The sequence below is a fragment of the Gymnoscopelus microlampas genome (assembly GCF_963454915.1).
Source record: "Gymnoscopelus microlampas genome assembly, chromosome: 24".
NCBI classification, from domain to species: Eukaryota; Metazoa; Chordata; class Actinopteri; order Myctophiformes; family Myctophidae; genus Gymnoscopelus; species Gymnoscopelus microlampas.
In genome coordinates this window covers 34,935,795-34,951,480 of record NC_139961.1, presented here as the reverse complement: position 1 = coordinate 34,951,480, position 15,686 = coordinate 34,935,795, and the positions used below count along the sequence as shown (strand labels likewise).

Genomic DNA, 15,686 nt, shown 5'->3' with positions numbered 1-15,686 from the left:
CCAATCACAGCTCATGGAATTGCGATATGATGTCATTAAACAGAAGTCTATGCCTACTAAGACATTCACACAAGCAGCCAGTCTGTATAGTAGCTTCACAACTGACCACATTGTGATTTTTGTGGCTTAATGTGTTCACAAACTGCACTCATAGTAACTTACTATCGATACATAGAATTTGGGCTGGAAGGCCACAAATATTTTTCAATGTGTCCAATCTATTCAATTCCCAAGCTACATACTGTACAGTACATGTACAACTTTACAGACTCCTCCAAAATACGCTGTCATGTGCAGTGCAATCTTTAAAATAGACCAGAGTTATCTTATGGAATAAAACGCTGCTACTTTTATCATATTTATTTATTTTTAATTGTTTTGTTCCGGAGAACATCAGAATGTAAAGTTATTGTCCACCAGAGGAACTGTATTTGTGAAAGTTTCTATGCCGTAGAACCCTTCCATTACATGACTTCAATCCAATCAGAATATCTCACCTTGCTGAATACTGTCCGTTTGAAATCAACGCTGACTTCGGATGTTTCCTCCACAACCACTAGCTGTAGACAAGCTGTAAGGAACGTGCATTACAGTAAGTAATTCACATTTACAAAGTCACTTTCTCTTTCTCACAAAGTCACTTTCTTTTGCTCCTTCCCGAGTCATCTACTCTCTCTTCACGCACAGAGAGGCCGTGCTTTTAGCCTTGCCCGTGGTAAATCGAACTGTTCCACTCATGTCCACACTGGTGTTTTTCAGTGTGAGTTTGTGGACTGTCCCTTTGTTCTCGATGCGGACCCCTGGGCCCGACTGTAGGGCCTCCCCGTTCAGGGTCCAAATGGGGGCCTTGCTGATGTCCACGGACACTTGGCACTGGAAGCACGCCGCATCTGGTTCTGTCACTTCCACATCCTCAAGCTCTTGGACCATCAGAAGGGCTTGGGCTGTGAGGGGAAAACATGTATAATTTTAAGATAGACATGCAGGTAGTAAAGGCCAAATCAGTGTTCCAAATATAAAGAAATAAGTAGCCCCAAAACCAAAAGTTTTGTTTTTATTCTACTGATAAATTGAAGCTGTAATGTTAATACACTACTGTACATTGTTTCCATTTGTAATGTTTATAAACATAATAAAACATTACAGTAAAATAGAACTGTCATTTGACACAACACTGTGATTAGATTCATGGAGTAGGCATATTTTACATCTACAAATGAAACTCTTGAAGAATATATGTGAGTAACAAATGTACTGTATGTGTTCAAACGATCCCAGATTGGGCCTTTAAATACATTGATCATGTATTTGTTCAGCAGCAGTGTTATATCACAGTATCAAACAAATCTGTATGATATATATACTGACCTTCCACCAATAGCTTGGCTTTGGACTTGTGCTCGCCAACCTCGATGGTATACGTGCCCTCGTCCACTACAGCCACCTGCTGAATCACCAGTTTGTGTGAGCAGCCGTCGGCGAGGATCTCCAGCCGGTCCGAGGAGACCAGTTCCTCCCCATCCTTGTACCAGGTGACGCCACAGCGAGCTGAGGACGCGGTGCACTCCATGATGACACGGTGCTTCTCCAGGGCCGTCCGGTCACGCAGGGGTTTCACAATGGACACCGGGCGCTCTTGAACACAAAGAATGTAAAGAAAAGCAGATTTTGGTGAGTTTAGGGTTTCCTCATCATTAAATAAGCCTGTTAACGAAGAAAAGTATTGTGGTGGAAAGCACGTTTACCTTCTATCTCAAGGTAGGCTGTGGATTCAACATCTTTGGCCACAAAGCGGATATCACCAGAGTCCTCAGCCTTGACGTTGCACATCAGAAGGAAGTGCTTGGTCCCTGGGGGAGAAAATCACAGTTTTGAAATTCTGCTAAATTACAAAAATGTATACACATTTTTATATTTGTAATTTGAATTACTTTGTTTTCTGTGCTTTGAAGTTTCTCCAAACAGAATCTGCCTTAACTAATTAATTCCCATAACCAGTAAACCACCTGGTGGCAGTGAACAACTGGAGTGGTTGCGTTCTCTACCTTCAGTGCGGATCTTAATAGTGTCGGTGGGCCGTATCTTGTGTCCATCCTTGTACCACTCCCCTGTCACATCCTCCAGGGACACCTCACACATGAAGACGGCATTGTGGTCTTCCTTCACGAACAGATCCTCCAGATGTTGGACAAGCTCCAATTGATGTTCTGTGAAACACACAATGGGATTCCATCAGGGGAACTGGGGGCCTGGGCGAGCTGTGTAAAACACACAGCCTCCCATGGAGGTATGTATGCTTGAAGAGTTCATAATTGGATGTCTCTGGATTTATGGATGGATGATGCAGTCGATTCCAACTTTTTGTCAATGAATCTTAAGTATTATCCTTGTTTGTGCTGTGAATTACTTTAGAAGAATTGGTACATTTTGTAACAAGTCTTTATTTTCCTTCTACAAAAATAGAAACCACTAATACTTTTCTATAAGGAATTGTTCTTGGATGTCATCTCCTCCTTATAACCACTAGGTGGTGCTACAGTAAAACATACAGTAAGTACAACTGAACTTTCAGTTGCTTGTTTTTCAATCAACATGCAGCATAAAAGCTATAACATAAGTAATACCATTGAACATAATAGTGATAGGATAATTGTTAAAACATTAAATTCCTCAAATGTCCCATATAATACACAATGTTGGTGGTTTAAAATTAAATGTACAGTATAGCATTGTTACAACGTCACAAAGATATTTTTTTCTGTTTAAATGAACGTTAAATGAACAATATCCAATTAGTCAGACATCTGCAGATTTCTGAGTGAGACCTTCCATCTTTTCACAGTGGTGGAAATAGTACTGACATTTTTTACTTAAGTAAAAGTGTCAATACCACAATATAGAAGTTCTCCATTACAAGTAAAAGGCCTGTGTTCAAAATGTTATTTGAGTAAAAGTACAAAAGAATTGGCATCAAAATATACTTACTTAAGTACCAAAAGTAAAAGTACTAAAATGTTTGAAAATAGCAGATCTACAAGCTCACAACGCGTCGCATCGCGACGCGTTGTGAGCTTGTAGATCGGCTATTTTCAAATAGCCTAGGTATAATATAGCGCTAAAGTGGTTAATGTATGTTTTATAATATAATAATTTATATCTGCAAAGTAACTACAGTAGTAACTAAAGTTTTCAAATAATTGAAACAGTTGGAAATAATCCAGTAAAGTAAAAGCACCTCAAAATTGTGCTTAAGTACAGTACTTGAGTAAATCTACTTAGTTACTTTACACCACTGCTCATGATGCATACCGTAAACCTCCAGGGAACAGGAAGTGCTCATCTCTCCCATGTCACATGTGTAGGTGCCGGAGTCGGCCACGCTGCTCTCCAGGATCTGACAGAAGCGCTTTCTCCCCATGGAGTAGATTCTGCAGTTCTTCCCTGGTTTCATCTCCACTCCCGTCTATGTTCCCACAACAGAATGAACAGGTAGACATGCCGTAGGATTAATAGGATCTGAATACTTCGGTGAGAGTAGAGTAGAGGAGAATCCTGGTGTAACAATACAATATACAGCAGGGGTCTTCAACAGGGGGTCCGGGACCCCTAGGGGGTCCTCAGAGCTACTATAGGGGGTCCGCCAAATCTTTGTGTGATAGGATTTCGTTTTTTTACATTAACCACTTGAACCCTAGAATTCCTTTTCTGAGGGGGAACATTAGCCGAAAATAGCAGATCTACAAGCTCTCAACGCCTCGCGCTGCGAGGCGTTGAGAGCTTGTAGATCGGCTATTTTTGGCAAAGAGGCTATAGGTGTAGAGGGAAAAAATAGCAGACTAAGTAAAAAAGAAAAAACTTTAATCTGAAACACAATTTTATACAATATAGAGTAAGGGGTCCCTGCTTCATCTCTCTCTCAGCTAGGGGGTCCTTGGCCTGAAAACGTTGAAGACCCCTGATATACAGCATTGGCTAGAAAACAAACTACTTTAAAAACGAGCCCAGGTCAGGTTATGAGAAGGTTATGTTTTGCATGATGAGCAGGGTGATGATGATGATGCTAGTGAAGTCGTCCAGTAAAATAATGAAAATGGCTAGTTAGTTTTTCATTCACCAGCTACTGTGGTCTGTAAAGACGAAAGAAGCTTAATTTTGTCTCTACCTTGAGCCACTTGACCTCCAAGTGTGGCCTGGAGAACTCGCACTCCAGGGTGGTCTGCGAACCCTCCTCCACGCGCACGTCGGCCAGCTTTCTTAGGATCGTCACCGGTGTCTCTGTCAGTCAGTCAGTCAATCAATCAATCATTACAGTCAAACATGGTTCTGTTATGCTGTTGGTCTCCACTGTGAATCAGGGTGACCTATTTGTTGATATTACTGGTATTTTTGTTTTACTATTTTAGTAGTTTAGTGTAATCTTTTTAATTAAATAATAATAACTCCATAGCTCTAAACAAATTACCATAGATCAGTAACTTTTTTTAAATTACATTTTGGAACTCCGAAACTCCGAAAGTTAACTTGCTGAACCTTTTAAAGCTGCACTGTAACTTGTAACAATGTAACTTTCCTCTTCTACCCTGGATTTTAACCCGGTTTCCTGCTCTCAAGTGCTGACATTTTTGCTATTGAGCTAATAGAGTCGGCCTGCTTATTCAGGGGATAAATTGAATCTTGATCATCAGGTCAAACATTATGTCAGATCCTGTGTGTAGGTGAGACATGACCTTTGACACAAACTAAATGTCTGAGCAGGGAGACAAAATACAACCACCCCAATTGTATGTTATATTGTATTAACATACTCTACCATACAGTTTGGACACAATTACATTTTCTTCATAAAAAGTTAAATAGTGAGGCTTTAACTTTGGGATTATTTGGCGCCTTTATATGGAAACCTTGTGTAATGCACTCAATACCACAAAGTTTAAAGGTAGCAGGTCTCTCATTTTACATGTGCTCTTCTTGTGGTTTCGTGCTCAAATGAATAAACCTGAAAGTAGAAACCTCTGCCGGTATGGTACCTTTAACGGTGAGTCTGGCGGTGGAGCGGACGCCCTCGCCGGAGAAGACAATGGTACCCGTGTCCTCCAGTGTGAGGTTGGGGAGGGTGAGACCGTGCGTGAGTCCGTTGACGCTCACTCGCCACTGGTTGTTGGGTTTGATCCGGATTCCGTCCTTCTGCCACACCCCCTCTACGTCAGCATGGGAGAGCTCCACCTCGAAGGATGCTGTCTCATGCTCAAACGTCTCTGTGTCGTGGAGGCCCTTGCGGATGGAGATCTTACGAGCTGGGGGCAGAAAGAATGCAGAGAGAGATGAGCTACACATTTACATTTCAATAATTTAAATTAAACCTGGATTCTGAGGAGCAGACTCGTGACTGAAATATCTGGTGAAAATTGAAGGACGTCACTTCAAATGCCATTTAATTGAGAGTCAAATTTAACACTCTTTCAATTTTGTCTCCTCAGTTCGGGGATTTAAATGTGAGTCTCCCACACAAGAACCAAAATGTCTACTGCTGAGATAAGATGTAAAGCCTGCAGGGGAGAACCCCCACAGTTGTTAGTTTTGATTTATTAACATAGTCTACTATACAGATTGGTTAAAATAATGTTTTATTTACACAGAAAAAAGGTATGGATTGCAGCTTTAAGGGATTTTTTTGATTTGTTGCATCTATAACTTTCATCAGATAAAGCCCCAGCAAAAACCTGAGTTGCACAGTAATACACAGTAACAGTGTTGAGTCTGTTGTTGATTATGTTACAAAGGACAATCAGGGGACATTCAAGTATAGCCTCTACACAGCAGCTGCTTCTGACATGTGGCAAAAAGTACCTCACACCTAGGTCCATGATCCCTTTTAGTCCCAGCATCACTCAATACACTATTGTATAACAGCATCGCACCCTTTCACCAGCAGGCTTTAGATACTATTTTTAGTATCTGTTTGTGTCTCATGCTAAATAGTGAGTCCCAGCTACTGTATAATGGAAGAACTGGCTGGTCAGGAGGACAATAGTTGGCCGCTGCAGATCATTTTGTGCATTTGTTTTATGTTACAGGATGTACCAGATGGGATAACTCGGGTAATGTCAGCCAAGATGCCAACGATAGAACGGTAGACCTACAGTATACTGTACGAGTTTTGGATGCTTTTCCAGTCATTGAACTTTCTGTCACTGGTGTACATGAGGGACACAGGATAGGTGGGCACTGGGAAATCTGGGCACCTCAATGTAAAATTGTCTATTTTGTCCAAAATGTTAAAAATATATATATATATTTTGGTATACATGATGTGAACATGCACGGTACATCATTATCAGACTTAATTTTATCCTTCAACTTCTTGTTTATTCCCCAAAATGACTGGATACCGGTATACAGGTCTTGTAGCAATTGTAGAAATATTAGACCTTAATTGTCGAATGTTTATTGTATTCTTTACTTAAAACGTTTTCCAAATATTTTATTTTTTAACATCTTAACAAAATAGCCAATTTAACACAGAGGTGCCCAATCTTCCTTGATGCCCACCTATCCTGTTACGTACATGAAGAGCACTTGAACACAAACCACAAAATGCAGTGAGTCGTTCTGTGATGCTGAAAGTGTTTTCAGACATCTAACATCTATTTCTTCTCTTTGTGCGACTGTATACCCTCGCTTACGTTCCACGTTGAGCTTGACTTGTGTGCGGTCGTGCAGGGTTTCACAGCGGTAGGTGCCCCTGTCGGACAGGGTCAGGTTGCAGATGGTCAGGGTGCGCTTGCAGCCGCCCTGCCCCAGCGTGTGTCGGGGTCCAGGCTGGATGACCACGCCTTGTCTCATCCACTGCACCTCGCCCGTCTCCAGACTCACCTCGGTCTCCAGGGTGGCGTCGCCAAACTCCTCCGCCATGACGGCGTCCATCTTCTTGGTGAACATGACCTGAGCCTCTGATGCAGAACAGAGATGGGGGGAGAAATGTAAATAATCACACATTTAAAATGTGTGATTACGCCAATATTTGTTTTCTAAAATAAACTAAAATGATTTTAGTTTATTTTAGAAAACAAATATTGGCGTACATAACTTCTGATATCTCTTCATGGTAGAAGGCTGAGACTGCTTGCATTTCCAAGCTTGTCTCAAGCCACTTCTCTTAGATCACAACCTAAAGCAGAGAGTGTCTATAGGGGTGGAACTTCCGTCGTGCGCATTTCCCCCGGAAACTATATTTTTCGACCAATCACAACACTCGTTTCATTCACGGAGAACGTAAACAGATTTGTAAAGCGTCAACGACCGCGAAATTCCGGTACTTCCGTTTAGACACTCAACCAGCTAGGTCTTGCCCAGCGTGTATCCGACTGGATCAGATTTGGATTTGGGGTGTTACTCATTTGTAAGACATCATATATTGCTGAGATAATTCTTATGATCACAGAATGGATATCATTCCAATACTGTTTTTTGTTTTGTTTTGAACTAGTCAAAATCCAAATTTCAAAACAAGGGATTGCCCTTGTTTTGCAATGATAATTACTGTCTCGCTGTACATCATCCTTTCTATACGTTCTCTCACTCACCTTGCACTTTGAGGCTGGCCTTGCTCACTGTCCCCTCAGCCTCGGCTGTGATTTTGGAGTTGTCCACCAGCTGACACTTCTTGATCACCAGCGTGTGGCACAGGCCATTCTGCGACACCTGGAAACGGTCGGCGAGGGAGATGGGTTCGTTGTCCATGAGCCACAGTAGCTGGACGTCGTCTGGGGAGACTACGCACTTGAAGGTAGCGTCCTCTCCCTCCAGAACGGTGGTGTTGTGCAGCTCTGTGAGGAACTCCACCACCCGAGGCACTGTGAGAAAAACAGGTGTACAGTAGGAAGGTGAAGAGAAGGGTGGGAAACATTTTTGGAAGAATAAAGGGAAGGATGGATCACGTGAAAATATGTATTTATTTAGGCAGATTTTCTGAGGTGCGTTGACCATGCAATCACTTCTGGTTTGATTCCGGCTGTTTTTCTCCGCCAGAATACCTGTTTCTCTGTACGGTCTTGTAAGCTCTAAAAACATATTTTCTTTCATATACAGGTTTTGAAAATACACAGTTTTCAATTTTTTATCCTCCCAATTTATTTTGTGTGCTTGAAACACATTTTATTGTATTATCTCCACCAGGCTAAAGGTAATGGGGGGAGATAATCTTTATTATGAGATAACACCGGTCAGTGCCTAGTTTCTTGTACAAGCTGCAAGTAGGCCATCCGTTGTCCTAACCACCAAGTAAAAAGCATTGTCATCACTTTTCCCAGAAAGATGGAGGGGAGGTACTGTAGGGCATGCCTTCTGGCGGAGATGTATTCTCTACTGAGCACACCTTTTGTAGTTTTGTTTTGTTTAATTTCATTTGATTTTAAAGTGCATCTCTTCACTTACACTCCACTCTCAATTTGGCCACGGTCCTGTCGTCTCTCGACTCGCAGGCATATTCCCCGGCGTCCTCCTTGGTCAGACGGTGGATGGTCAGACTCCTCTCCACTCCGTCCGCGCGGATAGTGAAGCGCCTGCTCGGCACCACCTCCACGCCGTTCCGCAGCCACTGGACGTCGGCCTTGGGCTTGCACACGTCGCAGCGGAGGGTCACCATTCCGTCGGCGTGGGCCATCGTGTCTTGAAGCGGCTTCACAAACTTGATCCTCATCTCTGTGATGGAAGCCATCGAAGTAGATGTTAATGTGTACTGTAAGTGTCAACTAGAACTTGTTTTTTGTTAATATTTTCTAGTTGTAGTATGATAGACGTCTCGTCATCTAGTAGATGACAAATAAACTCAATCACCGCATCAATAAATTAAAAGCTAGTCTGTAAAAACTGGTTTTGAGAAGACATTTAAAAGATGAACATGACCTTGCTGCCCTGACGTCCTCAGGCAGGTTGTAAATGAATCTTACCTTTGACCAACAGGCTGAAGTGGATGCTGTCGGTGTTGACGTCGCAGGCGTACTCTCCGGCGTCGGAGCGCCTCAGCGGGTCGATGGTCAGCGTGCGCGTGTGGCCCACCATGCTCGTGCGGAAGCGCTCCCCCTCGACTTCCGTCCAGTCTCGGAGCCAGCGCACGTGGGCACTGTCCTTGGACACCGTTCCCGTCAAGGTGACGCTCTCCGCCTCATACCCGGTCACCACCACGTCCTCTTGCTTGTTCACAAAGGTGACTGGATGCTCTTTTGACGATTAGGGAAAGAGAGAGTCTAATCACCATCAATTGGCTTAACCTTGTTATTAGAAACAAATTATTTAATTTCCAGTTTCTCTGAAGGGTTTAATTTCAAAATGCTCTATATGCATTCTAGGTAAAAAAAATATATATACATATATTTCAATAACAATATTTCATTGTTCGATGTTCAAATTGATCAAATCTACATTACATCAAGAAATTATAGTCCCAGATTAAATCAAATCAGATTAGATTACTGTCTGTAAGACGTAAAAGGTTCAGGATGGCCAGTAGTTCCAGTAATATTCAATTTTCTTTTACTTTCATACCGGGAACCGTATTTGAATGAAACTTTGTCTCCTCAACCCCATGAAGCTCAGTACCTTGAATCCTAACCATGCTCATCATCTTGTCATCCACCGCATCGCACACGTACTGGCCGGAGTCCGAGGAGTGGACGTTACAGATCATGATCCTTCTGAGAGTGCCGTGGCTTTCGATGGTGATACGAGAGTCAGTGGTCAGCAGTGTGTCGTTGCAGTACCACTGGACGGGAGCGTTGGCACGCGAAACCTCACAGGCCAAAATCAGGTCTTCACCTGCCATCATCTCCTGGTATTCGGCGTCGTCTGAGTTACCCACGATGGCTACCGGGGGCTCTGGGAGATAAGAGAGTTTTTAGGAGCGTATGCACGTTATTTAGCCTAGTCCAATTTAACCCATTCAATCCGGGGACGCATCTCTGTCATTTTAGATTTCTTTGGCTATTCAAAAATAGCAGATATACAAGCTCGTTAATTAATCCATGACCCAAACATTAAACACTACAATGTGTTTCAGAGCAAGTCGTAAAGGAGTAGTTCACCCAACAAAATGCCTTATTTCCTATCAATTACACACCCCATGAAGGATTGAATTATGGATTTTTTTTTTGTCGCATTCCTAAGCCAATAATTGATGATAATAATAAAGATGCTTATGTATCTGGTAGGAGATACAAAGGAGACTCTTTGAGAGACCGCCGGTAATTAAATGATTGACTTAGGAATGCGACAAAAACAAAAAGATCTCCATTAATTCAATGCTTCATGGGGTGTGTAATTGATAGGAAATAAGTCATTTTTAGGGTGAACTACTCCTTAAAGTCAAAGCATAAATAAATGTCCACTCTGTTTACAAGCCACAAGAAGATGTAAAATCACCACTGGCTGAATCAGTTTACCTTCTACGGTAACATGGAAGGTGATGTTATCATCGCCAACGTCCAGGAGGTACACTCCCGAGTCTCCCAGTTCAGCGTTGAGGATGATCAGTGAGCGGAACGTCCCTTCCTCCTCCTCGCAGAACCTCTCGTCATCCTCAACACGTTGGCCATCTTTGTACCATTTAGTTCTGGCGGTGTTGGCCCTGGACAGCTCACATTCCAATTCGATATCGGCAGAAACCAGCACCTTCAGGTCTGTTTTCAGTTCTGCCTTCCCAACGATCTTCACCGGAGGCTCTGATGATACAAAAGTGGAAAATGTTAAATCATTACATGATAATCTAGAATATCTAATGGATAACTGTCATGAATTATGTTAACTGTAATGTTAATATCATTAGACTACAACTGATTGAACCTTTTTATTATGGCGTGTGTGTGTGTGTGTGTGTGTGTGTGTGTGTGTGTGTGTGTGTGTGTGTGTGTGTGTGTGTGTGTGTGTGTGTGTGTGTGTGTGTGTGTGTGTGTGTGTGTGTGTGTGTGTGTGTGTGTGTGTGTCAAAGGAGGGCTGTGGACCGTTCATAAACCTGCCTACTGTACGGTAAGCAGGTTTTGGTCAGATGCAAAATTAATTTCTTTAACACATTGACTGCCAGAGTTTATTCCAAATTTACCCCCTTGACTGCCAGCGATTTGCGTGTTTTTTTGTTTTCTCTATTTTACTCTATATACTCTATATATTTTTCTCTGGCCATGATTTTGAACACATACGACGATCGACCAGCAGAGCGCAGCAAAATGACACCCTCGATGACTCACTGACTCGCCCCCCCCCCTCCCTCCAGGCTCAAACAGTCAAACAACATGAACCGGATGTGATTGTCTTCGACAATCTCTGATCGGCTTGTGATACGATGTGATACACGACGACGATGCCTGATCGTCACTCGGACCAAAGAAAATAAAAGGGGAGCTCTCCCTTTGTATTTTATAGCGTGTGAAAAAAAGTGTTTTTCTCTATTCTGGACGAAAATGACCGGAGAAAAACAATGTGACCCGGAAACGAATTTTTTTTTTTACATCCAGCTTCGGGTGAGTGTGACGTAGATGGAAAACGAAAGTGATGATTAAAAGTAAACAGACCCGCGCGATCACAGATGAAACCAATGAAAATACCTAATATCGAGTTAACTCGATCTAGGCAGTCGAGTGCTGGATTACTAATATCGAGTTAACTCGATCTAGGCAGTCGATGTGTTCGAAATCCTCATTGATGATGTTATTGGTACAGCAGGCAAGTTTCCACAGTCCAACAGTGAGACAAAGAGTGAGCAGACGGAAATTGTACCATTTTATATTGAGCATTAGTGAGGACCAATTATACGAAGATAAGGCAAAAAATGGGTGAAGGGCTTCTTTAAACTATAACGGTTGCAACACTATTAATTGTAGCACCAATTATAACTTAAGCTGAATAACTTTAGCTGAATTTAATGAACGTCAAAAGCAAATAAAGCTTCAAATAACAAGACGTTTTCTTAAACAAAAAATAAATAAATGAAACAAAACAGTCCTCAAAAGGTTATACCAAATTAAATATTCAGCAACTTTTGTCACTGTCCAAAAAAAACAAAATCATTCAAGTCCAAAAGTAAGCAAACTTCAAACTGCAGTTGCAAGTCAGTCTCCTCTTATCACCAAAAATACATAGAAAAATATGTGACTCTGGGCACAGAGGTTACAAAACAAAGGAAAATATTAATTCAATCTTAAACATTCCTACATCACAAATTTCCTTACCTGAAACGTTGACCTGGAACTCGACCTTATCGTCGGCAGCATCGCAGGTGTATTTCCCAGAATCCCCGGCTGTAGTAGAGTGGATGGTCAGCCGACGGATGAGTCCGTCCTCCGTCATGGTCACATTGCTGCTCTCCTCCACCCGTCTTCCATCCACCCACCATGTCACCTCTGCATTGGGCCGGGACACCTCGATCTCCAACACCATGGGATCACCGGCCAAATGCACCATGTCATCCGACACTGTTTTGGGACGGGTAAGCGTCACGGGAAGATCTAAAACAAGGAAGGAGACAAAGTGCAGGATCTGATGGTCATAATAATAAACGAAAGATAGAATCATTATAAGAGTCACTGTCGATAGTACAGCACATAATATACTTCATAAACGAGGTGCCCTTCTGTTACAAATAATGCACAATAGTAATGCAATGTACGGTTCTTTTACCAATGAATTATCCAGGTCCACACAACTAGTACTCTATCAAGCTTTATTTATATAGCACTTTTTACAGCATGGCTCTGAAAGAGGCTAGCCGTCTGTCTGTAAGGCGAGTGTACAGTATTTACCCACTTAAGCCCATAAGCCTTATGTACTTCATTGTCTGACGAACAGCAAAAGTGACCGATCTACAAGCTCACAATCCGTAGCTTCACGATGCGTTGTGAGCTTGTAGATCTGCTATTTTCTTTTTTTTGGTGCTATTTTCAGATTTTTTTGGGGGTTTTTTTTAAATGTATTTTTGGACTTTTATGCCTTAATTTGATAGGACAGTAGGCTAACCGGAAATGGGGGGAGAGAGATGAGGAGTGAAATGCAGCAAAGGCCTTCGGGAACGGGACTCTAACCTGCGACACGCTATCAGGTTACACTGATGGTGCCCTGACCGCTACGCCAACGGTCCAGGACTGTTTTTTTTTTTTAAATGACATTCAATTTTGAAAACATTTTAGAATGTGTCCAAAACATGTCTTATTTTATTATTATTTTGGGGTGTAAAACAATCACTTTGCTCCTTTAATTTGACAGTCTATCTTCAAATCCTGGTGGCTGGCGAGGAACGATCCATCATCACACCCAAGTGTCCTTACCTGAAATAGTCACAAGGAAGGCCACAGAGTCATCCTCTGTGTCACACACATACTCCCCAGTGTCGTCCGCCGTTGTCATGGGGATGACGAGCCGCCGTACGGCACCTTCCTCCTCCAGGATGAGACAGGAGCTCTCCTCCACTTCCAGGCCGTCCTTGTACCAGCGGACAGAGGCGTCTGCCTGGGAGATCTCACAGCTGAGCTCCAGCCGCTCAGAAGCCGACTGGGTCAGCTCCACTTCAGACTCTTCAGGGGAGATGATTCGGATTGGAGGTTCTGAAGCAGAAAGATGGGTGCGTAGAATTGTTATTAGTGTTTAGGAAAATAAAACGACTTGCATCTGTGTGTGTGTACTGTTCTCTCTCTGCTCTGGCTTATGAGCTGACAGGGCTGCTGCATTGCATAAAGTATAGACCAGAAAGGCACCTTACTTTCCTTATTATACTGCAACTATCGATTATTTGGTTATTCCATTGATTCATTTTTCGATTAATCTAATAATTGGAAACTCTGTATTTGTTTTTTTCAACGAACTGACGCGGAAAAAAAACATATCTTTCATAATAGACTATATCAATTAGTCTGATTAACCACTTAAGCCCTGTTTTATACTTTGTCATGCAACTGTGTAATGCAATGCAATGTGTTGCACATGCTTGAGCTGCAATTTTATTGGAAAATAAAAAAGAGAAAAAGATGAGATGCTTTCCCCAAACATTATAATTGATTAGTTCGATTAGCTATTGCACCAACCCTATTATATTGTACTTTCTGAAACTCTTCATCCTACCTGTGATGGTAAGCTGGAAGAAGACAGAATCTCCATCTGTGTCACAGACATATTCTCCAGAGTCTTCTACAGTTGCACAGAGGACGGTCAGTCTCCTGTACGGCCCCTCGGACGTCACTCGAACATTACCGTCGCTCTCCTCCACCACCTGGCCGTCCTTGTACCAGTGGACCTTGCCGCTGGAACGAGAGAGCTCACACTGCAGGCTGATCTCCTCTGAAATGCAACGCTCCATGACCACGTCCTGCTTGGGCTCCGCAATCATGACTGGAGGCTCTGCAATTGTATTTAAGAGGTACAAAGATGCACATTCAGGAGTTTGTTTTCTCTGCCATAATACAATTTGCATTCTATGCACGGAACATACTAAACAAATAGTGTTCAGCAAACTACTTAAATAATTTAGCTATCTAAGCTACAGTACTAGTTACTGCCCAACACTGCAAATAGTTTATTATTATTAATAAACCAGGACAAAAGGAAGCGCTAACACTCACCCCGCCCCCCCCACCCCCATCCCTCACACCTCCCCTCTCCTGTCCCTTTCTTACACTTTAACATGCTTGAACTGTTCCTACCTAAACTGCTGTATTAAGAAGATACTGTGAAGTTGCTTACATAAAGTAATGTGGCACCTACTGAAAAAATATGCTCTATCTTTCTTTTTTCTTTTTTACGGTTTTATTATTATTGCTATTATTATTACCTATGCTGCTGCATTGTCTGAAGGAAGGCGAACAAAAATAAGTTTTACTTTTATGTACCTGTACACAAGATGTAACAATAAAGCAACCTTGAACCATGTAAGCTAAATTTGTCCATCATTTAGATATGTGTTGCTAGCTGATATGTTTTAACAAATGACCTCTAATGTTGACAGTGAATGCCATGTCGTTGTTGCCAGCCTTGCAGGTGTAGATGCCAGCATCTGAGGCGTCTGAAGAACGGATGATCAACCTCCTCATGGTGCCCTCTGCCTGCAGGGTGATGTTGTCACTGGGCTGGATCTCACAGCCGTCCTTATACCTGTAGAACGCCATAGTGAATAGGAAATTATAAACTTTTAACACAATATTTTATGTTTCGACTTCTAGGTAAACATATTAAAGGTAGAGTAAGGGATATTTTTTGGTTAAAACAAAAAGTATTTTGTTTAAAGGTTAAAGCACTATATTCTGATAGTAATCATTGCTATAGTGTGTTTGTTCAGTAACAGGAGTCTCCCCGTCTCTCCCCAGCTCTTTAATAAACAGAAAATACATTTTCCAGTAGGTGTCAAAATATCAGCCAATCAGTAGAAAGTACCCATTTTTAAACTTCATTTTTATAGTGTTCCAGTTCCAATTTTGCCTGCTCATTTCTTAGTGTCATCACTTCCAATTTCAGTTGTTTAATCTATATCCTGATTGAGTTCTCTATCCTGATTGGATAAAATTGGAAATGAAACGGAAACTGAAACGAAAATGCATTTTCTGTTTTATAAAGAGCTGGAGAGACAAGGAGACTCCTTTTACTGAACAAACACTCTCTATAGCAATGAGTACTATCAGAATATAGAGCTATTTAACACTTATTTTAACCAAAGA

General features: G+C 42.0%; 1 protein-coding gene across 3 annotated transcripts in view; it reads right to left on the bottom strand.

The window, feature by feature from the left end:
- Positions 1-206: 206 nt before the first annotated feature.
- obsl1a (obscurin like cytoskeletal adaptor 1a) overlaps positions 207-15,686 on the bottom strand; it is a 29,606-nt gene continuing 14,126 nt past the window's right edge. For all 3 annotated transcript variants that reach the window (XM_084051708.1, XM_084051709.1, XM_084051710.1), the window contains exons 9-25: positions 14,966-15,126; positions 14,101-14,376; positions 13,311-13,586; positions 12,219-12,494; positions 10,437-10,715; positions 9,598-9,873; positions 8,949-9,218; positions 8,434-8,700; positions 7,584-7,853; positions 6,684-6,950; positions 5,028-5,294; positions 4,163-4,275; positions 3,310-3,463; positions 2,046-2,207; positions 1,746-1,850; positions 1,369-1,635; positions 207-944 (exon numbers count right to left, since the gene is read on the bottom strand). In XM_084051708.1, coding sequence (XP_083907834.1) covers positions 667-944; positions 1,369-1,635; positions 1,746-1,850; positions 2,046-2,207; positions 3,310-3,463; positions 4,163-4,275; positions 5,028-5,294; positions 6,684-6,950; positions 7,584-7,853; positions 8,434-8,700; positions 8,949-9,218; positions 9,598-9,873; positions 10,437-10,715; positions 12,219-12,494; positions 13,311-13,586; positions 14,101-14,376; positions 14,966-15,126 — 3,964 coding nt within the window. In that variant the 3' untranslated portion in view covers positions 207-666. The remainder of the gene's footprint in view (positions 945-1,368; positions 1,636-1,745; positions 1,851-2,045; positions 2,208-3,309; positions 3,464-4,162; positions 4,276-5,027; positions 5,295-6,683; positions 6,951-7,583; positions 7,854-8,433; positions 8,701-8,948; positions 9,219-9,597; positions 9,874-10,436; positions 10,716-12,218; positions 12,495-13,310; positions 13,587-14,100; positions 14,377-14,965; positions 15,127-15,686) is intronic.